The 25,800-nt window shown below is 34.1% G+C and overlaps 1 protein-coding gene and 1 pseudogene across 2 annotated transcripts; both read right to left on the reverse strand.

The window, feature by feature from the left end:
* Positions 1–1,619: 1,619 nt before the first annotated feature.
* On the reverse strand, positions 1,620–5,419 carry LAC6 (laccase 6). Its single transcript, XM_086436679.1, has 6 exons — positions 5,125–5,419; positions 4,876–5,027; positions 4,500–4,744; positions 4,262–4,390; positions 2,282–3,223; positions 1,620–1,925 (listed from the first exon to the last, which is right to left on the reverse strand). The coding sequence occupies exons 1-6, from the start codon at positions 5,242–5,244 to the stop codon at positions 1,795–1,797; spliced, it is 1,719 nt and encodes a 572-aa protein (XP_086292805.1). The 5' UTR covers positions 5,245–5,419; the 3' UTR covers positions 1,620–1,794.
* A 9,447-nt stretch (positions 5,420–14,866) lies between these two features.
* Positions 14,867–21,609, reverse strand: LOC147407901 (rsm22-cox11 tandem fusion protein 2, mitochondrial-like; annotated as a pseudogene). The gene is made up of 8 exons (XR_015176928.1): positions 20,950–21,609; positions 20,370–20,453; positions 19,369–19,449; positions 19,095–19,178; positions 18,911–19,006; positions 18,541–18,620; positions 15,622–15,710; positions 14,867–15,360 (listed from the first exon to the last, which is right to left on the reverse strand). The product of XR_015176928.1 is annotated as a rsm22-cox11 tandem fusion protein 2, mitochondrial-like (transcript).
* Positions 21,610–25,800: the final 4,191 nt, after the last annotated feature.

The following is a 25,800-nucleotide window of genomic DNA, read 5'->3' on the forward strand; positions in this document are numbered from 1 at the left end:
AATATTATTAATGTTGACAAAGTTATCACGTAATGTTGATAATTTGATAATATTTTATCACATTATGTGATAGTTGTGTCACGTGTTTTTGAAAATTTTGATAATTATTTGAGAATTTACCCTTGTTTTATTAGAGATAAAATACCGATCTTTTTAAATTGTCCAAGGCCTTGTTTGGTACAACCGTAACCACCTTAAATAAATGAAAAGAAATTTAGTCTTCATGTGTGTGGTTTATTCTTTTCTAATTGCTCTTACATTTTGTCCGGTGTTTTTCTTTCAAATTATGACAAATTTTTACACATACCCACATTTTCGCTCAGTGTGTTTGGATAGAGAGATGAAGAGAAAAAAGAAATCATTAAGAGAAAGGAAATAAAATAAGAGAAAAGAAATCTTATTTCTTTCTACTCTGTTTGATTTACCAATATAAAAAATAAACTTAAGTTTGGAGAGAAAAAATGGTAAAATTGTAATTTTAAATGTTATATCCTTCATGAACTTTTCTTTTCTCTCCAATTTGAAGAAAGAAAAAAAGAGAAAAAAATATTGACCCATTTTTCTCTCCACTCTTTTTTTTTTCTCTCCCCCCACTTGACAATCCAAACAAGAAAAATGGAGAGAAACTCGCTTTTTTTTCTTTTATTTTCTCTTCATTTCTCTTAATCCAAACACACTGTTAAGAAATGAAGCAAAACCTCACCATCCCAAAAAATCACTGCAAAAGAAGGTAAAGGGTTGTGGCAGAACTTTGCAGCGTTAACCTTTACCATGTTTTGTGGGTGTAAAATTGTTTTCTTGGAAGGAGGTAATCGTGTGGTAGTAACGTTAAGATTTTCCTGATCGGGATTTTTTTTTTCTTTGGGGATTGAGTCTAACATATTTTCACACCACGATGAGAAAATTGTTTTCTTGGTGAAAATGTTTTTCCATAAAAATGTGCTATCATAAGTGTATTGTGCATTTTCTTGCTTATTTTCTGTGCTGTCATACAGACCCTTAATGAATTATATCTACCTCCATATTATTTTTGAAAAATAATATTTATTTGAAGATTTTTAACTATTATTACTTTTAATCTATAAGTTAGTTTACATTAAAAATGATGTATTTAACCCACCCATGGGTTGCCTAAGTGGTAAGGGCGAGCATGTGAAGTGTGGGTTAGGCACACGTCATGGGTTCGATTCCCCTCTTGGGTTTTTCTCATGATTTAATTGGGGGACCATGGCGGTGGGTTGCTGTGGTAGTCCTCCCTGAGATTAGTCGTGGTGCGTGCAAGCTGGCCCGGACACTCGGTTAGCAAAAAAAAATGATGTATTTGAAAGCTCTTGTCGAGAACTTTACATTAATGTCCATCATTAGATATTTTAATCCTAGTTTTAGTCCGTTGACTTAGGAAATTGCATACGATAACCATGTAAGAGCATCCATTGAGATATTTATCATAGGGATACGTATAAAAGCCCAACCGTTGGATGTTGTGCTTACACAGTTGGGATCGTGTATCATAGGTTTTGGATCAACCATGTCTCAATAGTCTGGACCCATTCTGCACCATTGACTGCCCGTAATGATTTTCAAGTTACGAGGTTCTATTAGCAATTTTAACTTAAATCTAAATTAAAATAGAAGATGATTATTGGAATTTTATTACACCCAATCTTTAGTTCTTTACACAAATTTTTTGAAGAAAATGGGGCACACATATAACACACTTGCATCAAAGAATCTTGATTGGAAAAATCAGAATCGTCGATTGTAAATACTCTCCACTTGATCTCATCATCATCTCTAACATCTTGGCAAGTCGGCCGGAGGATGAGGAAGGGTTTCCATCTCACCCTTTCCATTCTTTACTATGAAAGCCATTGATAAACCCCAAGATAAATGTATCTCAAGGTGACAATGCATGAACCAAACCCCTGCAAGAAACAACAACTCGGTTACAATCATGTAAATTTCTTTCTTCTATAAGTAGAACAAGTGTTAGAAATGCGTTCGATTTATTCAATAACTCGAAATTGATCAAAAGGTCCTTTCAATTGGTTAAAATTCGCTTCGAAGCAAAATACTTGATTATGTGCACTAAAAACACCATATTTAATTTCAGTATTTGAGAGTTAAATGTGTACATTATAAATTAGTCAACTAGAGATCTTCCTCTTAATCAATCGCCTTACCCCTCATTCTTTGAGAATTAGTTTGGAATCTGGATTCTTTTTTTCTACCTTATTCAAAATTTGATAAGTTAAGTTTTATTTATGTAATCAGAACATACCTGGATTGTCAGCAACAAATCGAATGGCAGCCCATCCACCAACAGGGACTCCGATCGTGTTCATGTAGGGTGGGTCCACTAAATTGAGCTTCGCGGTGCTAGAATTATAGTTTCCATTCCCATACCCCACCACATAGAAGCTATACCCATGTAGATGAATCGGATGGTTCTCGGTGCTAACGGTCCCTGTGTCCTGCAAGATAAGTTGCACCCTAGACCCATATTCAAGGACCTTAACCCTAGTCCCATTCAATGCCTCAGTGTCATTAGGGATGTTGTTAGGTGCGCCATTAACAAAATCATAGACTTTTAGAGGCACACCAGGGAAATCTTCGGTAAAATGTCCATTAACCTCGTTATAGTATGCTTGTAGTAGTGAAATCATGGGCTTATTGAATGAAATATTATTCATAGAAGCGGAAAAGACTCCTCCATTCGGGCCTTGGCATGTCTTGTTAGGTTGTTTGGAATGGCATTTGTTGACATTTAGTCCAATTGTGAAGAAAAGGTTCTTGTCGATCACGATAGGGACATTGACGGGGTTTAGGCTTTTGAGGCCGGACATGATCATATTAACGGCAAGGTTATCGTTAAAATTGGGGAGTTGGGCTGATAAGGGAAAGCTATTTAGTGTGGCACCTAAGTATTGGAAGTAGGCTATCGCGGGTATTTTTTGGAACGCGACATTCTGAGCCGACATGTAGGGTCCCATGGCCATTGAGTATTTCCCAATCCTCTGATCGGCTGTAACAAGGACGTTGATCGTTTGACCAGGTCCAATCATCACATGGTCGCTAGTGAAAGGCTTTGTGTACTCTGCATCAGCTTCAACGATCGTGAACTTGTGGTTAGCAATTGTGAAGAAGGCCTCCATGTTTAAAGCTGCGTTGATTATCCTTAACAAGTATGTCTTCCCTGGAACTACGTCGATCTTATAGACATCTGAAATAGTAATAAATATTTCAAAAAAAAAAAAAACAATTCAGTACATATGTTGTGAGCCCAAGTAGAGATTAATTAAGGGGTGTTAATTTGGCTGGATAGAGCTCTGGCAGTCTAGACAATTATGGGCCATATATTTTAGGACCAATGTTGACCCATTAGTAAGTTTCATGGGCCATGGTAAGCCCATATGTTATAAGTCAAGATTCAAGCCTATACACATAATTAGCCTGTAGAAGCTGGACTAAAGCCCATTGCGAGCTAAAAATAAGCACCCTTTGACCATGGAACATAGCTTTTGTGTTTTCTTTTGAATATCATAATCGATCAAACCCTAGTTTTAAAACTGGACGAGACACATCAAAACGTGATCGAGTCGAGCTGGCTCGGAATACAATCTCAAAGAAGTTCGGTAATCCGAGTCCACTTTGAAAATTATAAATATAACTTGGCCTACAGCAATGTCTCACATTTAATTAATTTCCATCTTATTAAAAATAAATTAAATAAGGTTAAAATTCGTTTATATAGTACAAATTTTAATTGATTTTAGGGTTAGTCATTGAGTTGACTCGACTAGTTCGACATTAGAGCCTAACTTGAAAGATATAAAATATAGGGTCAACCACACACATCATAACTAAAACAAGGTTACTTTATTATGACTTCACCTCACCGAGTTGGCACCTTTAAAGGAAGTTAGCTCTATTATATGATAATAAAGGCAGATATGAAACTTAGGATCAGAACCAAAGTTTCTAATATTTAGGGTGATCCAATCATCCAATTAGTGGACAATTTTCAGTGAACATGTTGACCATAATCTGATTGATCATTCAAAAGTGAGTGATTGAGTAGATGGTTGAGAACCATTGATTGGACTTACTGGATTAATTACCTTCTAGGCCGGGTAGGGTTGATTTAGATAATCCTTAAATTTGATTATGATAGGACCATATGCATATGTAGTATTTGTTGTAGATATAGAATTATTGGATTAATTTATATATAAAAAAAAATAAAAAAATCTAAGTTTACCATTGCTGGAGCAATTGTAATTGGGGCCAGGGTGGCCATTAATGGTATAAGAATTGGCCGGTGGAGGAGCTCCACCGCTCGCTAGAGTCTCCTTCTCAATTTGTTCTACATCCTTGTGCCAATATTCACCTGGAAATTTGGTTTCAATAAGCGAGTCAATCAAAGATAATCAAGTAAATTAACAATATTAAGGGTTACAATGGATCGGAGATTGATCGATGGATAAAAATTGCCTTACCTAGGATGATGATGTGCTCTTCATAAGGGTATTTAAATGGGTAAGGGACATCGGTCTTAGGGTAGACGACAATAGCACCATAGACAGTCCCTCGAAGCCATGAGACATGAGCATGCCAAAGGAGTGTGCCTTTTTGCTTCACGAGGGTGAACTCATATGTGAACGTCTGGCTTGGTTGGATCGGACATTGGGTTATATAAGAAGGTCCATCGAACCAACACGAGAGCCTCTGTCGTACCCCATGCCTGAAAAAGGTAGTGTAATTAGTTTAAGGTTTGGTACCATCTCATAATGTTTTGACCGAGATCATAATGAAACATTGACCCTAAAACATTAAATGTTTCTAAAAGGTTTGTTGTGATGAAGGAAGGAATACCAATGAATTGTAGAATTGTAAGGTGTCTCATTGGTGACTTTGATGATCAATCGATCGTCTTCTTGAGCATAAATGACTGGTCCGGGATACATCCCGTTGATTGTTACGATGTCTTTGCTCTCACACAACTTAGTAATCTTCATGGTTTGTACCTAATTATATGACATTAAAATTATTAATATATAACAATCAAAATGATTGTAGATAAATAACCACCATACCTAGAGATAAAGATAGAGAGAAAGAGACCTTAAAATCATAGAACCTAGTTGATCCATCCACAGGCCATGGTTGTGCCGTAACATGAACAATCAATGTGAAGGATATGAAGGTTAAACAAAGGAGAAATGAAGAAACCAAATTGGCCATTTTTAGAGAGAGAGAGAGAGAGAGAGAGAGGAGTTTCTGTGTGAGAGTGGAGGGGAGGCTTTTTAATAGGGTGATGAAGCATATATTTATTTATAAATGAGTAAAATAAAAAAGAGTTGAAGAGGTGAAGAAAAGGAAAGGGGGAGGTGGGTTTGAGTTGTATTATGTTTGTCAGCTTTCATGATTCCTCTAACATGGATTCGTGATAATAAGATGTTGGAAGCGTGACTAATTCAATGTGACCAATATGTGTGGGGAAACTTGTAGCATTCCTCTCTCTTTTTCTCACTAGTTCTTTTCTTTTCTTTTCTTTTTTTCACTTACCCCTCTCTACTTTGCCATTAAAAAAAAAAAAAAAAAAATAGAAATGGATTCCTCTCACAATAACTTTTTAACAAGAATTAATAGAAGAAAATTTTAACCATAATTTATATACGTGGGATCGGGCTGTCTGTCGATATGTATTGACCAATTAACTTAGGTTATGAATTGAGGATTGGGAATCAGACAAGAATCAAAAAATTGGACAGGCCACAACACATAGGCAAAGAGAGCACTTTCACAAAATATTTCCATTAAAAGTTCAATTTTATTTTTTATGCCAAACAAATACCTTTTGGATCATTTGAATCTACACGACTCAATGAATTAGATGATTTAGTTGATGAATAGTTCACATCCGAAAAAATTATGATTTTATCAATATGAGGTAGAACTAGTATATATATTTGGAATCTTAACTATTCTTGATGAAGCTTGCACCAATTGGGATGGTATATGAGAAAACAAATTAAGTAGTTATATTGTATATTTTATTTAAATATTTGAGGTATGTCAAATATGTTTTAATTCAGATCAAATTTGATCCTATCCAGAGCAAACCAATTTTCTATGATCAGAATTTGGTCCAAAGCTTAAATAATGACTTCATATATTGTTTAAAACTCAATGGAACGGCTCCAAATCAAACACCGATCCAATCACAATCTGATCAATGGTATCTACAAAAATAAATATAAAAATATGATTAAATTTATCATTTCATGTCAAATTTAATGGTTAAGGAGGTAAGTCCAAATATTAAATCTTGAGTAGGCTTGTGAAATTTACCAAATTTATCTATATGATGAGCAAGTTAAGGAAAATTACTTAAAGCACCCACATGAAGGACTTCTTTTTTTATCTCTCCCTTCCTTTAGGGTTTAGTAAACCTCTTCTTTTTAGATCTCCCCCTTCCTTTAGGGTTTAGTAAACCTCTTCTGACTTAATGCCCCTCAACATAACAAAAGTGAAGTATTAATTTTTTATTTATTTTTTTACTCACCTCTTTTAACGTATCTAATTTGACAATTTGTGACAATGAATAACGATTAAGTGTGTGTTTGGTAACATTTCTAAAATCTAAATGAAGACTTCAAAAGCTTTATTTTCATTTGTTTCGTTTTAGATTTCAGATTTTAGATTTAAAAATCAAAATCCAGAAGTTTTGAAACAGTAATGGGAGACGTTGAATGAAACTTCTAAAATCTGATTTTTAATTTTCAAACTTCAGAGGTGATATCAAAATAAGGTCCAAAGATTCTAAATGTTGAGTATGTCATTTTTTTACTTGTTATGCATCAAACTAGATTGAAAGTTACATTTAAAATTTTGAAATTATAAATATATTATTCTCTATTCGTGATTCATATTGTTACAAATCATCGGAATAGATCACAATGGTCATCGAAAAACTCAGGTACATAAAAGAGGTGAAAAAGTGGTATTCTAAAACTTTTGTTTAGGTGAGGGACATTAAGAAAGAAAAAGTTTCCAAAGGTGAAGGTGGATGCAGAAAGAAGTTCCTCCACACAAAGGTGTATTTGACTAATTTTCCCTAAAAAGGAAAACATCCTTTTCTTTCATAAACATTTCACTGCTTTCACCATGAATTATATCTTTTGACTAAAAAAATTGGACCTACATGTTCTAAGCTCCTCCATGTTTCAAACCCCACCACAACAACTCTCTCTCTCTCTCTCTCTCTCTAATGCTCTGACCACGTAAAGATATTTTAATAAGATTTTAATATTTGATATAGCGTAAAATGCAAGATACATACATGAGGAAATATGAGGTGTTGGTCACAAGCACCTCATGTCCTCTGTACACCTTCTTCCAACTACTGACCCATTAACTGTCACACAAAAACTCAGCCTCATCAATTATTTCTGGAAGTCAGATATGAATTTTTATTTTCTTCATCATGAAACCAGAAATGCAGATGAAAAATATTGGTTCTTGAAGACCATGATCAAAATTTCTTAAATCCAATAGTGTATGAAGGTTGTGGGTCCACAAAAGAATTGCTTGACACATGGCAATGCTTTGTTGATGGTTATATGGGGACAGGTATTTGTGTGCAACAGCTAAGGTGAGATGGAAGCAAAGTCATAGTTTTTTAGTACTGGAAAAGAACAAGACCAGTGAGAGTGTGAGACAACAAAAGAAGGATTTGATTAGCTTTTGCATCACTCGTGAAGCAAAAAAAGTGAGTAATAGAAGACTCTCTTTGTATTTGCTTTCTTCTACACTTTTACTACTCAATCATAAGCTTGGTCCCTCTCTCTCTCTCTCACACACACACACACACACACACAACATGGCCTACTAACTTCTTGATCATGGCCGTTCTATAGGTAGACTAATTCTTAGATGGTTTGTAAAGTTTTTATATATTAATACATTCTTGGTTATTTAGGAAAATAAATTAAAAAAACTCGCTGATTTAACAACCCTAGTAAAAGAAATAAAGCAAATTTAATGATGAAGGATTGGATGATCAGTATGGTAATTGGGTTAACTTTTGCTTATAATTCATAAATAAACATGGTGTGGGTGGGACCAATTAAAAAATCTAAATCAATGAGTTGTAGGGTCAAGCATGCATTGAAGAGGTTAGGGTGCATTGATGACATTGAACATAAAATAAAGGCTAATTAAGTGTGGTAATTAATTGCTTGGGTTTGGAAATGAGCTATATCATAATGGGTCATCTTAATCCTGACCAGTAATCCATTGGCCATCATCGTGATAAAAGCATTATCTCACAACTTTTTAAGGTCAATTGAGGCCTCATTTGGGTTAATTAGTATTGCTTACAATCTAACTGCTTCTATAGAATCACTTCTATAAGACTTTTTTTTTTTTGGGGTTAAACACTTCTATGTAAGACAACCATTGCAATATTAGTGTGGGGTTCTAGAGAAGTCATGGGGCTTTGGTGAACAAACAGCTTCTCTTGACATTAGTTTATTAGAACTCTAGGATACATTGAGGGTATTTTAATCATTAAATTAAACGATCAATGACATTTTTTACTAAAACATAATGCAGCTTAAGATTTTTACAAAAGTTCAAAATTTAACTTATGATCAAACACCAGCCTAAAATACTTTTAATGGTCTAAAATTGATTTATTATTATTATTATTAGTAGTAGTAGTAATAATAGTAGGTAAGATAGTAATCTTATAACTGATCAAATTCACATCGAAAGGTGGTGAAAATCATGGGTCCACTATTGAACTGAATCGTTTAAATCACGGGCACAACTTTCATATTAAAAATAAAATAAAAAAGACCAAAAAATAAATAAAAATGGTGTGTAGGTTATACGTGTAGAGCAAAGAAAGATGCAGATCATAACTAGGAGTAGTTGAACTAAACACAAAATACAAACGTAAGAGCTTGGCTTAGTATTAGAAATTAATGACTAAGATTCTAACAACCGAAGACATTTTTGGTCCATTAACATCGAAATCTCTGATTAAAATTGGTTTGTTTAAAGTTGATAGACAATTTGGATGAGATACTCTTCATGTTATATTGTTTTAAAAGTCTCCAAATTAAAATAAGAAGAACGTTGACCCATGCATGCATGGCCGACCAAGTTAACCATATGTTTCTGATACTTAAATTTATTATTTACATGAAAAGTGAGAGCTACATCACAACCAACACAGATATATATGGTCTACACTTTGCTTGCCTTCTTTGGGTAAATTAATGAGGTTCAAACAAACATTTACATAAGAACAAAATAAATATGGTACCAATGTAGTCTTCCCTGATTTAGGAATTTGGGCCTGTCGTGGGCTTTTGCTTCTAAGAATCGCAAAAGCAGAAGCATAAGTAATGGAAAAGTGGAATCTATGGTGGGATGGCAGCGTATAGAATGTGTTTTTCGAGTCAACTTGCAAGTCTGTAACTCAACTCCAAGTCGAGTTGAGTTTTGGAGTTCTAAAATATAGTTTAATGTTGAGCCTAGTCATGAAAAACTTAGGGATGCTAGACAAATGATCCAATAAGATTTAATTGAGTTTCCTTTCGAAAAATTTAAATAAAGAAATATGTATTTAAAATAAAGTTGAGGGATATTTTATTTAATTATTTATATCATATATATTTTTCTTTTAACGATTGAGATGATTTGGGCATAAACAAGAAAGAGCAATGTCTTCATTAGTGATTAAGAATATTTTGATGATGTCGAAAACTCTTAAATTAGGAATGAACGCATTTAGAAAAATGTAGAAACAAATCCAATACAAAGTCAATTGAGACATTTTGGACACCTTCAATGGCCGATTAAAATCTAATTAGAAGGAACAAAGAATATAAAGGTTATATGTATGTATACGCATGGCTAGGTTCTTTTGACAAAATCCTAGACAACATTCTAGAAAATTTTTTGTTTTATATGACTAAAAAGTTTTGGAATGGACTAATTTTGTGAGGATGATCTCTATAGCCAATAGATCATCCTCACAAAAAATTAGTTCATTATGAAACTTCTAACCCCACGAGCCATGTTCGGCACCCTACCATTTACCCTACGTGTTTTATCCTACATGGGTTAGAAGTTTTGGAATGGGCTGATTTTTGGTGAGGATGATCTCTATGGTGAGGAGATCATCCTCACAAAAAATCAGCTCATTCCAAAACTTCTAACCTCATTAAAAATAGTTTATAAAAAATGGATAGTCCACGATTCTTCAACTTATAAACATGGGGCTAAAAATTTGGGAATGAGCTGAGTTTTGGTGAGGAGGATCTTTTCATTATAGAGATCATCCCCACAAAAAATCAGCTCATTCCAAAACTTTTAACCCATGTAGGACAAAACACGTAAGGCAAATAATAGGATGCCAAACATTTTCCTATATATATAGGGTCAAGATCCGTATACAACATTATAGACAATGTGTTCTATCTTATATGGGCAAAACAGTTCAAAATGAGTTAATTTTTTGTGAGGATGATCTCTATGGTGAGGGGATCATCCTTGCAAAAAATCAATCCATTTTGAAATTGCTAGTCTTAATTTACAAGTAAAAGAATAGTGGATCATTCATTTTAACCGTTGGTTTGTAACCACTTTTCATAGGGTTAGAAGTTTTAGAATCAGTTGATTTTTTGTGCGGATGATCTACTCGCCATAAAGATCATCCTCACAAAAAATCAGCCCATTCCAAACTGTTTTGTCCATATAAGACAAAATACGTTGTCTAGAACGATGCTAGAATATTGTCTACGGATCTTGACCTATATATATATATATAGGGTCCCGTTCCCCACCCTAAGTTTTACCCTACACTTTAACAAACATGTTTTGTCCTACATGGGTTAGAAGTTTTGGAATAGGCTGATTTTTGGTGAGGATGATCTCTATGGTGAGGAGATCATCCTCACCAAAAATCAGCTTATTCCAAAACTTAACGGTCCACGATTTTTCAACTTGTAAACATGGGACTAAAAATTTAGGAATGGGCTGTTTTTGGTGAGAATGATGGTGAGGATGATCTTCTAATCATAGAGATCATTCTCACCAAAAATCAGCCCATTTCAAAACTTCTAACTCATTTAAGACAAAACACGTTTGTTATAGTGTAAGGTAAAACTTAGGGTGTTGAACATTTCCCTATATATATATATATGGGAAATGTTCAGCACCCTAAGTTTTACCACACACTTTAACAAACGTTTTTTGTCCTACATGGGTTAGAAGTTTTGGAATGAGTTGATTTTTGGTGAGGATGATCTCTATGATTAGAAGATCATCCTCCCCAAAAATCAGCCCATTCCGAAATGTTTAGCCCCATGTTTACACGTTGAAAAATCGTGGACCGTCCATTTTTTGTAAATCAATTTTGATGGGGTTAGAAGTTTTGGAATGAGCTGATTTTTGCAAGGATAATCTCCTCACCACAGAGATCATCCTCACAAAAAATCAGTCCATTCCAACATTTTTGCCCATATAAGACAAAACACGTTGTCTATATGTGTGTTGAAATGGTTGTCGTTGAACCTGATCCATATATATATATATATATATATATATATAGGGTCCCGTTCCCCACCCTAAGTTTTACCCTACACTTTAACAAACATGTTTTGTCCTACATGGGTTAGAAGTTTTGGAATAGGCTGATTTTTGATGAGGATGATCTCTATGGTGAGGAGATCATCCTCACCAAAAATCAGCTTATTCAAAAACTTAACGGTCCACGATTTTTCAACTTGTAAACATGGGACTAAAAATTTAGGAATGGGTTGTTTTTGGTGAGGATGATCTTCTAATCATAGAGATCATTCTCACCAAAAATCAGCCCATTTCAAAACTTCTAACTCATTTAAGACAAAACAAGTTTGTTAAAGTGTAGGGTAAAACTTAGGGTGTTGAACATTTCCCTAGATATATATATATATATATATAGGGTCCCGTTCGCCACCCTTAGTTTTACCACACACTTTAACAAACGCGTTTTGTCTTACATGGGTTAGAAGTTTCGGAATGAGCTGATTTTTGGTGAGGATGATCTCCTCACCATAGAGATCATCCTTACCAAAAATCAGCTCATTCCGAAACTTCTAACCCATGTAAGACAAAACGCGTTTGTTAAAGTGTGTGGTAAAACTAAGGGTGGCGAACGGGACCCTATATATATATATATGGGTCACGTTCAATGGCAAACTTTTTAGCAAACTTTTTGGTAAAACATTTTTCAAAACATGAGTTAGAAGTTTTGGAATGGGCTGATTTTTGGTGAGGATGATCTCTACGGTGAGGAGATCATCATCACAAAAAATCAGCCCATTCCAAAACTTCTAACCCCATCAAAAACAGTTTACAAAAAATGGACAGTCCACGATTTTTCAAATTGTAAACATGGGTTAGAAGTTTTGGAATGGGATGATTTTTGGTGAGGATGATCTCCTCACTGTAGAGATCATCCTCACCAAAAATCAGCCCATTCCAAAACTTCTAACTCATGTTTTGCCAAAAAGTTAGCCATTGAACGCTACCCTATATATACATACACAGATATAAACTCATATTTAGATATAAACTCATATTTAATAATAAAAGGTGCATTCTAAGCATAATTGAATGGAGAAAAAAGATTGGCGTAGCCAATCCTAGTTGTTTGAGATAAACCTTTGATCATCAATGATGTTATTTTATTTTCTTACAAGCGAAGGAAGGAAGAGTTGACTAGAATCTAATATAGGAAAATAATTACATCCTTTGCATCCTCAAGAGATTAGTTGCTTTATCACTTTTCTCTCTAATGCCTTCAATAATTGTTCATTTGTATTTATGATTCAAATCTTGAAATGGGGTTATTTTCTCTATTTCAAATATTACCCTAGAAATCTTTATATTAATAAATAAGCTTTTAAACAAATATATATATAATTTAACATATTTGCAATATAACTAAGTATTTCTTACAACAATTGTTGAATCAGCAAAGGTGACAATAATGTATGATTGAAGAATATATATATTAATAATAAATAAATAACTAACCACAGAGTGCCATATTTTTTATTTTTTATTTTAGGAGCACAATCATCCAAATGGAAATTCTTAAATGATGGAGTGTAATTAGTTGTGAGTGGAGTGCAACTAGTTGGTCCTCACTATAAATTGCTGAGATTTTGCAAAAATCAGAGTTTCACAGAGCCTTGCTTCAATTTACTTGTGTCCCTTACTTTTACCCTCTACTAAATTGGGGGGCGGGGGGAGGCAAAAAAAAAAAGGCATTTTGCCACGTGGCTAATTTCTATTGGGAGATAGCATTCAATAATTTAAGAATCAACACATGTAGTATGGGATGGAGGCAGCATTTTTTTGTCAAATCATGAGGAAATATTGCCTCTTAGTGCAAGTTGATCTAAAGAGAGCATTCCATAATTATGACAACTATAAAATTTAATCTTCTATTCAAAAATAGTAGAAAGTTTATTCTTTCAAAGAACAATTGAAATACCAAGTAGGCGTTTGGATAGGACTCCTCGACTACTTCTGACTCTTGCGAGGAGTTAGAAATCGTTTGGATGCGTTTGGATAAACAACTCCTTCGAAGAGTTACTCCGCGCAAGAACAAGAAATTACTCTTTGTGAAGAAGTCGAGAAAACCTATTTCTCAAAACTCATCTTGCGGGGAGTCAAAATTTAATGGATCGTTTTACCAAAATACCCTTAACTTTATTAATTTTCTATGAAAATATTCCTAATTCATTTGCCCTTAAATCAAATGAAAGAAACATTTATTAATATTAATTTTTATTTTTTATTTTGAGTATAATGGATTTAAACACATTATATTAATATTTATTATATTATATTATATTAATATTTATTATATTATATTATATTAATATTTATAGTTAAACACATTATCTTAATATTTAATATTTAAATTATTATATTATATTATATTAATATTTAAAATATTTATAGTTAAAATGTCAAAAATAATATAGTTTGAAGGCATATTATGACACTAAAAGACAGTCAGTCAATTTTTTTTAAAATTTTGAGTATAATGGATTTAAACACATTATATTAATATTTAATATTTAAAATATTATATTATATTATATTATATTAATATTTATTATATTATATTATATTAATATTTATAGTTAAAATGTCAAAAACAATATAGTTTGAAGGCATATTATGACACTAAAAGACAGTCAGTCAATTTTTTTTTTAAAATTTTGAGTATAATAGATTTAAACACATTATATTAATATTTAATATTTAAAATATTATATTATATTATATTAATATTTATTATATTATATTATATTAATATTTATAGTTAAAAGGTCAAAAACAGTATAGTTTAAGGTATATTATGACACTAAAAGACAGTCTATCAATTTTTTTTTTAAAATTTTGAGTATAATAGATTTAAACATATTATATTAATATTTAATATTTAAAAAATTATATTATATTATATTAATATTTATATATTATATTATATTAATATTTATAATTAAAATGTCAAAAACAGTATAGTTTGAAGGCATATTATGACACTAAAAGATAAAAAACAGTAACTAGTATAATATAAGGGTGTTCTGGTCTTTTTTTTAGAAGTCATGAGAAGTCAGTATGGTTCCCAAACAGACTTCCAGCACAAAAGTACTTCTGCCAGTACTTCACAGAGTTGATTGCCAAACACCCTTTCTGCACAGAATTACTTTTCCAGCTCCTCCATAGAGTACTTCAACTCCTGTTCTTTGGAAGAGTAGTTCTGCTCCTGGTATCCAAACAGGCCCCAAGTAATCAGCAACAATAACAATTACTTAATCAAATATTTATTTGAAAATATACAAAAATGGTATTATCACTGCATAATAACAACAGGATTGATATAGAATTTAACTTTGATTTTACATTCCATTCAAATACCCACGAAGCTGTAAAGGCAGATTGGTCGAGGGATCCCTTAGAAGGGCCACAAGTCCCCCCAGAGGGACTTACAAGCTTGCCAGTGTAGGGTAGGACTCTTAGACTGAGTGCCGACCACACGATCAAATGATCCCTCAGAGCCATCAGTTTTAGTCAACCAACATATATCCATTGTTACCTGCTTGCCCCTCCTAACAGGAGTGAAGAGAATTCGACCCCAACCACTTCCAAGATCGGCAGGTTCTTCCTCTTGTATTTCTTCGTCCTCTTCCATGGCATCTGTTTCCGTAACATCAGAATTATAGGAAACTGGATCCCCTTCGTAAGGAAGAAGCTCATCCTCAAACTTGAATTGGTCCTCTGATCAAGGTCAAAACAAAGTCCACTATAAATATCGATAGAATATCACTAATTAGTTTTGTGTTTACTATCTTCTATGAATAATAATTGGAGTGTAATATATAAAAGATTGGTGAGGTAATATAAACTCTCTTTTCCCACTAGACTTGCTATTTAACTATGAAGTATGAACTACAGAATTTGCATGTTAAGTGAAAAAAAACATAGAGATATTGACAGTTTCCAGAGAAAAGTGGGCACCAACATGAAATAGGTGCATACCATAGTCAATCTCAAGATCTTCAGGATTCCGTTTGGCATGTTGTTCCTTCAAAGTCTCGAATTTCATACCATTGAGTGGCCAAGGTCCCCTGTTCAAATATACCACCCAAAGCCATCAAAAGACATGTGTAAGTATGATAGTGTACGAGCATGGTTCAGGACACACGTGTATACCACAATCTCTGCACATCTGCAGAGTCCTTTACATACTAAGTACGGGGCCTGCAAGTATCACTCTTTATAATACTACTACTTCATGAAACAGAAACATAAAGGCAGAAAATAGTTGGAGCTCAGTTGGAATTCTCTCCCACTTGCGGGCCCACCCCCAAGAAGGATTCTTCCCAAAAGGAAAAGCACTGCTGAAGACAACACCATGCATAATTATTTCAAATTTTGCTGAAATTCCAATTTGTGGCCTTCTTTCCATCACAAGTTTGGAAAATGGGTAGTTCAACTTGGTGCTAATTATGGATAAACCTATCTTATTTCATAAGATACCCTACTTCTTGTCTCACATTCGCATGTTACTTAGCAACTAACTGGAATTTGTTTGATGGCATTCCATATACAAACCACCAGCGTAATAGCACAACAATTGATACCCAAACAATTAATAAGCGAGGGAAAAAAAATTGTCCAAACAAGGAATGGTTCAAATAGAAGAAAATCCTTATGTATGGCTGATGCTTATCATAGAATATCACTCTTATCATCAGATGAAGCCGGTAATGCTACCAACTAAAGATGAATATTTGAACCCAGTATCGTCCTGGTTGAAGTCTATGAACTGTTGGAAGTAAATTTCTTACTGAAGCCATAATCCCAAGGTCACAGTACATGAAACTAAAGGTAAATGGAAGATACAATAACAAATGTTTGAAAATTCAAGAAACTGTACAGTTTTCTCAGCCATCTGGAATGGTGGGTCTCAATGCTCCAAGTTGTGGTAAATTACATGAACACGGACACGGTTCTTTACCTTATTCCTGGAAAAGGGTTCAAGGATTGAAGTAGAAAATCCATGTATGTGATAAAGGAGTCAGAAAATAAGAACCGGTTCATGGATGGCAGATGATCCTTACATATATCTGGATTTGGGTTCACAAGTGCATTTAGTGTGGTTCGGGGATGATGAACAGCAAAATAGAACATATTCAGAAGTTGTGGTAAATTACATGAACACGGACATGGTTCCTTTCCTTATTCCTGGAAAAGGGTTCAAGGATTGAAGTAGAAAATCCATGTATGTGATAAAGGAGTCAGAAAATAAGAACCGGTTCATGGATGGCAGATGATCCTTACATCTGGATTTGGGTTCACAAGTGCATTTAGTGTGGTTCGGGGATGATGAACAGCAACATAGAACATATTCAGAAGTAGTTCCAGCAGAGAATATATCGAAGACGTAGTTCCACATGAGATGCCAATGTGCTGTTTACATGTATCCCAGTGCATAAACCTTATTGTACATTGCAGACTACACATTATCGTCTTGAATCTAGTGTGTTGTCCAGTAATGCACAAACTCAGCACCTCTGAGAGTCTTTAATTTTGGTTGACACCTCATTTCATCTTGTCAAAAATATACTAACAGATCTAGCATTAAAAATGTGAATATGAACGGCTGGATCATCAATTCCTACTGTTCAATCCATTGAGTGGTAAATGGTCCCATAACTTTGAGCATGCTCCTACAGTTAATTTCAACTAATGTACTGTTGAATTATCACACAATAAAAAGCTAGTATTTTATGCAGCAGAAAAATAAAAAGTAGAAAATAGTTGAACCTAAGTTGGAATACTCTCCAAAACTGTGTCCCACCACCAAGTAGGATTTTTCCAAAAAGGAAGGACCACTAAAGACACTATCATGCCAAATAATTTAAAATTTTCCTGGAATTTTAATGCGGAATGCAAATCAAATCAACGGTCAATGATTCCGATGGAAAATTTGTAATTATTTGATGAATGAAGAATGATGAACAAAAAGAAAGCTTGAGCTTGATCTTCTCAACAATAAGTGTGGTGTGAGGCCATTTTGGAATGAGACCAAATAACATTATTTTCTTCTAATTTTTATTTCTCTTTTCTATTCTTTTGTTTTTCTTGATTTTTTGTTAGTTCCTTATTCTTGATTCTTGATTATTAAAACCTACAAATCTACCCTTAATCCTTTCCCCATTTTCTTGAACCCTAATTTTATTAATCTCTTTTCCCAATCTTTAACCCTTAATACTTTCCTTATCCTACAAATCTTTAATCATTTGCATTGGGATTGTGGTCATACCTACAATCATTGAAATAAAATTTTCATTTTACCTTTTGGGTTCACCCAATCCTAAATCAAATTCCCTAAACCCCCCATATTTTCTTATCTTCCCTCACTGTCTTGGACCAAATTTCCACTGTGGTCTTCTTTCTATCAAAACTTCGAAAAATGAGTAATTCAAATTAGTGCTCTAATTACAGTTATGTATAAACAAACTATTTCAAAAGATATCCTACTTTTGTTTCACATTGTCGTGCTACTTAGCAATGAACTTAAATTTGTTAGATGACACTTGCACATACAAACCACAAGTAATAGCAATCAATAGAACCCAAATAAAAGAATAACATGCAAGGTAAAAATAAAAGACCAAGTTCGCAAAATGCAAAAAGAATGGTCAATATATCTTCCTTAGTTATATGCTATACGAAATTGAAGTTTTTCATAATATATTGATCTTCTTCCTTTTTATAGGTAACGGTTAGTGGTTAGCAAGGTGAAGTTGGGTTCAAAGGGTGATTTTGAACCTAGGACATGAGAACAACACTCCATATGTCTTAGGCATAGTACATTGATCTTATCATGAGATGAAGACAACAATGCTAGCTACTAAATCCGAATAATGAATTTCAGTGAGGGATACTTGCCTTGGCTGTTGCCCTTTTCTCAAAGCAACAAAGGAAAATTTCTTGTCCTCGAAACCACGTAAAGGTCCACCCTTGGATTTCTATAAAATAACATGGTCAAAAGAAAAAGTAACATAAATGACCAATTGCCTTTTCACAAAAAGAAAAGAAAATATTTCAACTACAATGCACAGGATTATAATTTCTGGACTTTAGATCCCATGAAAACTTCACAAAGATTTCAGGAACATTGTGCAAGAAAATATAATAAAGTTGGTGACATTAGAAAATTATGATACTTCTCCATGTCACATTAAAAAACTAACAAGAGATTTTTTTTTCTTTCATGAACACAAAACTGACTTAAAACATAGCTTAGAGAGGAACTCACTTTGTATGCACGCTGTGATGACGTCCTCTCTAACCGTTGAACAAAATGACAATATTTTCCAGCATTTTCTAAAGGACAGGGTCCATCATGAGGACACTGCAACAAGAACTCTCTGTAAAAACAATGCAGCTTCAAGAAAATTAATGAAAAGAAGGGAGGAATAAGTTGAAACTATGCAACTCACAGGAGCAATCACAAATGCACCATGTTTTATAGTCACTAAGTCCTTCGAAGCCTCGTTAGCTGAATTATCAAATTTACAGCATTTCTTGAAAGCAATGAACATTCAATTAGTATACACATAGAAAGGGCACTAAAAGAAGTATAGATAAAAACATGGTGGCTTCCTTTTTTTATCGGTAAAAGCATTGTGACTTCCTATAAAGTATCGATTAAGCATCCTCAGTGGAAGAGATCTTAACGTAAATCAAAGTTATGATTGGAAACAATAGGCCTACCCTTTTCTCCATCCACAAAATATGAGATCACATTTGAGATATGATCCTAGATCCATGTGGTGTTCCGGGTTCAACCAAAACCTGTTCCAGACACGACATCCTATTCAGAAAATTAATCGAGAACAGATCACCCACAAAATTCCTACCGGAACCATAAGCATCCCATCATCATGAATTACAACATTGAACCTCCAAAGAAGAAAATAAATGAACTGAAGCATATGAAACTGTTCATAGAGAGTTCCTTAAAATCAGATGTTAGATACAAGATACAACATCAAGTGGGCTCGTAATTTTCGCAAATGTTCCAAGGGTTTCTTAAGATACAAGACTTTACACAAAAAGCCATGTAGAACTTCCTAATGCCATGTTCATTTCTTTTAACAAGCTAAGATTGGAAAGAAACCAGAAATCCGATTTGGTGAGCCTTTGAATTTTTATCAGACTAATGAACTACTGATTCAAGTCCTTCAGAAAATCCCAGATTACCTTTATTTATATTTTGGAGGGGGCAGGGGGAAGCAGTAAAAGAGCAATCCATTTCAATGCAAGGAGACACCAAACTCAGATGTGCTGAGTAATAGTGAGGGAACAGAAATATGCATTTGCAGCACCTATATAATGGTTAAAGTGTGATAATTATATGATTTGATTCGACCTCCATGATTAAAAGAAAATGAATCAAGTAAACATTAGTGAGGGAACGGAAATATGCATGTACAACACCTATATAATGGTTAATGTGTAATAATTATATGGTTTGATTCAACATCCATGAAGAAAGGAAAATGAAGCATGTAAACATAGTAGCACCATAAAATGATGAAAAACTTCAAAAAGTAATCAAAATAGACACCGAAACAAGATAAGTAGTATATGAACATTTCCCATATTTTCCTATGAATATAGCATGTATCATTTACATTAAAATGCAAATAAAGAAATTGGTAAAAACGAAATAAAAATATCAACATCACCCACATTGAACCTCGAGACCATACCAGGACATCTCGAGTTAAATCCCAAAGCTGGCGGACAATGGTAAATCTGTCTTTGAGTGATGGTACCTCTCCAAGTACATAGGACTTCAGGTTGTAACAACAAACAATAAACACCAATTAGCACAGTTGGATTTTTTTTTTTGATAGATAAAGATAATTTCATATACCAAAAACGGAGGTCGAGAAGACCAATCAAAGGAAAGAAATAAAAACCTACCAAAAGGAAAGCCGTCGAAAAACACAAAAGAAATTACTCCATATCCACATTACAAATCCTCTCCCACCAAACTAAGAAGTCTTCAAAGAAAATGCCCCTAAACTCTTTAAACCTTTTGCACCAAAAGAATAGCACTAAAACCTCCATAACCACCTCGTGCTCTTCCTTAGCTTTATTCTCAAACACACGTTGATTTCTCTCCCTCCAAATCGACCAACACACTGCAAAAGGCACTAAATCCCAAAGAGTCCGCTATGCCTTGGTGAAAAACGTCCCCCAATGGACCCAACTCTCCATTAAAATCTTGATCGAGTTAGGCAAACACCCCACCACCCCAAATAAATTAAGAAAGTGGTACCATACCTTGCAAACATAGTTAAACATTTTTCACTAGGGTTTTACTTCTTTGAGGACTCTGTGACAAGCAGAGTAGACAGCAGGCATTCGAGAGGATACGTAAGCTACGCACTCGTCGTCTCTGTACTTGAGCCCAATGTCACCATAAGCACTCTTGATCTTCCATCTCTTAGATCGTTCCATGGACTTCAAACAACTAGCTCCCTTGAAGTTGAGGCACAGAGTTGGAGATTAACGTCCTTGATTTCACTGAAGGATTCAGATAAGCTCAAAACCTTTCTCTTCATGTTGGGTTTCACTTGATTTGTGAATCGAATTCAAATTCCAAAGGAAAAGAAAATCAAATTTTTTAGCTTTGCGGAACCAAAGAGATTCAAAATGATGATAGAAAGAGAATTAGAGAAAAACCTCGAAGGAATTTCTTGATGGCTCTGCGAAGTCGGAGAGGAATGATGTGGATTCCTTCAGATTGTTCGGCTGCAGTTCGAAGCGTTTCGGCTGTGAAAAGTTTCTGAGCTGTTTCGGGTATTAGAGACTTCATTATTGTGCTCAGTCTGAGAGAGAGAGAGAGAGGTTTCTATTCTCTCGAGCAAGACTAGGAGGGAGGGAGTTTTTGGTGGGGTTTACGGTAGGGTTTTAGAAATAGTGTTTGATGTTATAATTCATAACTCACGGGGGTAGCGTTCAAGGGCAAACTTTTTAGCAAACTTTTTGGCAAAACATTTTTCAAAACATGGGTTAGAAGTTTTGGAATGGGCTGATTTTTGGTGATGATGATTTCCTCGATGAGGAAATCATCATCACCAAAAATCAGCCCATTCCAAAACTTCTAACCCCATCAAAAATGATTTACAAAAAATGGATGGTCCACGATTTTTCAACTTGTAAATTGAGGCTAGAAGTTTTGGAATGGGCTGATTTTTGGTGAGGATGATCTCCTTACCGTAGAGATCTTCCTCACCAAAAATCAGCCCATTCCAAAACCTCTAACCCATGTTTTGAAAAATGTTTTGCCAAAAAGTTTGCTAAAAAGTTTTCCATTGAACGCCCCCCAACTCACAGAGTTGAACATTTGGTTATAGCGACGGCTGTCAACTGATACTTATTGATTCGGATACATCCATATTCGAATTCGTATCCGAAAAAATTGTTAGATACTTATTGATTCTAACTATCAATATATATTTTAAAATATTTATATTAGGTAGTTTTCATATATATCTTGGTTGATAATACTCTATTGGGACTTATGTAATATTCATCCAAGAAATCTTAATAAAATTATATTTTTACATTGGGATGGTATGTTGATAAAACAAAATACTCAAATCGTTCAGATAAACTATTCATTTAATTTTGTTGAAATCAATGATTTGAATGATTTATCTAGACAACTCATGCTCAAAGTCGAGATCAAAAAGTGTAAAAAGATCAATCTCCACCATTTAAATCATAGATCACAATGATTCATGTTCAAAAACTGAGATCAATGGTTGTAAAATGTAAATCTTGGACATTGGATGAAAAGTCGATTTCAATTATTTGATTTGTCGATCTTAACAATTTGAATGGTCGATCTTTGACAATTGAAAGAGCTGTGGGGTGATGGGACATTAAGAATAAAAAATAAAAGAGTCATGCTGGGTTGACACAAAGGGAGACACAATGATGTGGTGGCACGAACATAACCATAGATGTTTTTCCGCGAGATACCAATAAAAAGCATCTATTGTTATGTGCGCACCATCACATCATTTGTGTTAATTTTGTGTCTCCGCTTGTCTCATTCCAGCATTTTTCAAAATAAAAAAGTTTCTTAATGGACTATTAAGTTATTGTAAAAAGTGTGTAGCCCTATAGCTTTGGTATTACACGTTGCAAAGCAACTTCAAGAGGTTGTTCGTTCTTCAAGTCCAGCTTACCCATAAAAAAATGGTTACCAACAAAACAAAACAATAATCCCTTCACCACAGTTTTAATAATTTTTCCTAAATATAAGAAAGGGAAAGATAGCTTTAATTAAGTTGTCTTTTGGTGATAATTTTTTGAAAAAATTACTTAAAAAGCCCTCATAAAAGGATTTATTTCTAAATAGTCCCTGAGTTTTCGACAATAGCTTGGTAGAACAATTATTAAACATTTCCTTTCTAAATGGTCCCTAGACCTCATCTCCCACATTTCACATGATTGAATGCCCTAATTGTTCAAAATCATCGTTTTCATCCAAAAATAGATTTTTGACATCTCAATCGAGTTTCAGAGACTCCATATCGTTGGAAAGGATTTAAGAAAGAAGAAGAAGTTATTTTCAAACATTTTGAAGTTGTAAGTAAAAAAATTATTCTTTTCTTAATTTTCGGATGAAAAATGATCAAGAATGGTTCTTTTAGGTTGAAATCATTGAAACAAGTCGTTATCTCAAGTTTTTAGTTAATCTTTCCATGTATTTTAGTAGAAAAAAACTTGAAAATTGAAATAAAAAATGGGTGAGTTTCACTAGTGTTGAGTTTAACATTAATAAAAAGTTGTGAACTCGACAATAAATAAATAAAAACAGTGAGTTCGCCAGTAACAAGGGGCTATTAAGAAAGACAAAATTAACTAAATGTCCTTTTAAGTTATCGCACAAAACTTAAGGACTATTTAGAAAGAAACCCTTCCGTGAGTGTCAACTAAATACTAAAAAAATACAATTTTTCATGGAAAATGAAAATCTAACCCATTTTTCACAGTTAATCAAACACATCCATCATTTTTTTACTCCAAAATCAAGTGTCTTTATTTTATCCAAAAGTCTTGTCCTAGAGGTTTGAAGGTTGATGAAAATATAATATTGAGACCGAAGACAGGTCAAATACTTTATCCTAAAGGTCAAAGATTACAGATTTTTTAAAGGAAAATCCAGTGATTTTTGCAACAGATTGAAAATGAGGACATTTAGGTCATTTTATTTTAGTCTTTGGAGAACACGGATGTCGAGGGTGTATGGTAGATCTTGATCCAAGTGTGTAGTTTGGAATCATTACATTGCAGGATCAAGAATATCTAACAGGTAGAGCTTTTGGAAACGTTTTTGAGGCGTTTTCCGCACTTTTTGGCCCCCAAAAGCACTTTGAAGATTCGAAACTTGGGTCTGTAGTAACAGCTCAATTTCCAGCAAATCATAGAAGCTGGTGATGAACCAAATGCAGAAGCAGCTCAAACCAATTTAGTTCGTCTTTTGCACAAGAATGCCCTCATCATCTCCTGTTGAGATAAGGCTTTGATGATGATGAACCACTTATAGTACCTTTCTATAAAGGTCGGCACACGCAAGGGTCAAGCAACCAAAAAGAAAGAAAACCTGAAAATACTCAACCAAGTATTGTAGAAAGGAATAAAAAAAGTTTAAAACCTTTTAATCTTGACAAGGCAAATTATTCTGTGACAACAAAAGAATCTCCTAATACAATTTATTTTGAGTGAGGAGATTCGAAAAAGCAAGACACATTTTAAAGCCTTCCACAGATTGATTGCAGAAAATGAGATTAATTTGTCTTCAATGCATGAAAAAGTGATGAACAAATTGTCATGTATGATATTTATAATATAAATAATCAAAAGAAGGAAAAGCTTAAGAGTCACAATTAAATGGTGTATTAAGAAGATGAAGCAAATTATTGACAACCATTTACCCCAAAAGACCGATCTGATGGGACAGCGCAACTATGAATATATGAGGGTCACGGGTCGAACTGGGGCACGATACGTGAGCACATGACACCTGATAGCAGAGGCGAATAACACAACACTCAACCATCCCCCTCACTCATAAGGGTGGAAAATTCCTTCGAGGAGACTCGGACCCGTGACCTATATAAGCCTACCGTTTAGATATCATGTTGACAACCATTTACCCCAAAAAATTGATCTGATGGGAAAGGCATAACAAAAATATAAGAGGATCACAGGTCGAACTGAGTATGATATGTGAGCATGTGACACCTGGGATTAGAGGCGGATAACACAACACTCAACAACAATCAAAATCTGGCATATCCTACAAAAGACTTTGGAACTGGTTCCTATCGATTGATCTAACAAAAAATTTGTTGCTTTATCAACTGGCCTAATAGAAAGAAAAAAAGAAGGGAACGGATTAAAAACCCATTAACCCAAAAAATGCATACTCAGGAAGAAAAAAAAAAAATCCCATGGGGAGCCGCTAAATGCCTAAACCATATAAAAAAAAAATCACTTAGTCAAAATGGAAGGAAAATATGTAAAACTTATTAAGAAATGAGAGGTTTTCGATATTCCAACTCATTCATATCATAAATTTTAAGATGATTCCCAGATGGTACCAGCATCAAACTTGTGCAAATCTTTTCATCCGAATTGGGACTTTTTTATTCTAAGTCAAGATAGCATTCCCATAAACCATTCTAAATTAAGGAGGATGGTTAATTATGCCATAAAGAAAAATGAAAGAATTAAAGATTAGAAACCCTCAATCCAATTATCCATACTGCATAAAATTCAGGTCTGATCCACAATGATAATCTAATCTGTGTATGATTCTGATGCTAAGCTGGCCGAAGGGTCGCAGGGGGCAACATGTCCCCTGCTCGAAAACGAGGGTTAGTGGATGGAGCCCAAAACCCAATTTTTTTTTTGGGTGACTTTTTACTCAATTTTGTTACTTTTTCCCAGGCAATTTCATCTTTGTGCCGATTGTAAATTCATTGTCAACACTTTTTAGGGTTTCTTCCCGATGTTTTAAAGAAAAAAAAAAAAAAAGAGAATTGAGAGATTGCAACCATGGTTTTCATGAATATAGTTAAAGGATCTCATCATTACCTATGGACTTGGCCAATC

This window comes from Akebia trifoliata, chromosome 3 (assembly GCF_017979445.1).
Source record: "Akebia trifoliata isolate Shusen 1 chromosome 3, ASM1797944v1, whole genome shotgun sequence".
Classification (NCBI taxonomy): Eukaryota; Viridiplantae; Streptophyta; class Magnoliopsida; order Ranunculales; family Lardizabalaceae; genus Akebia; species Akebia trifoliata.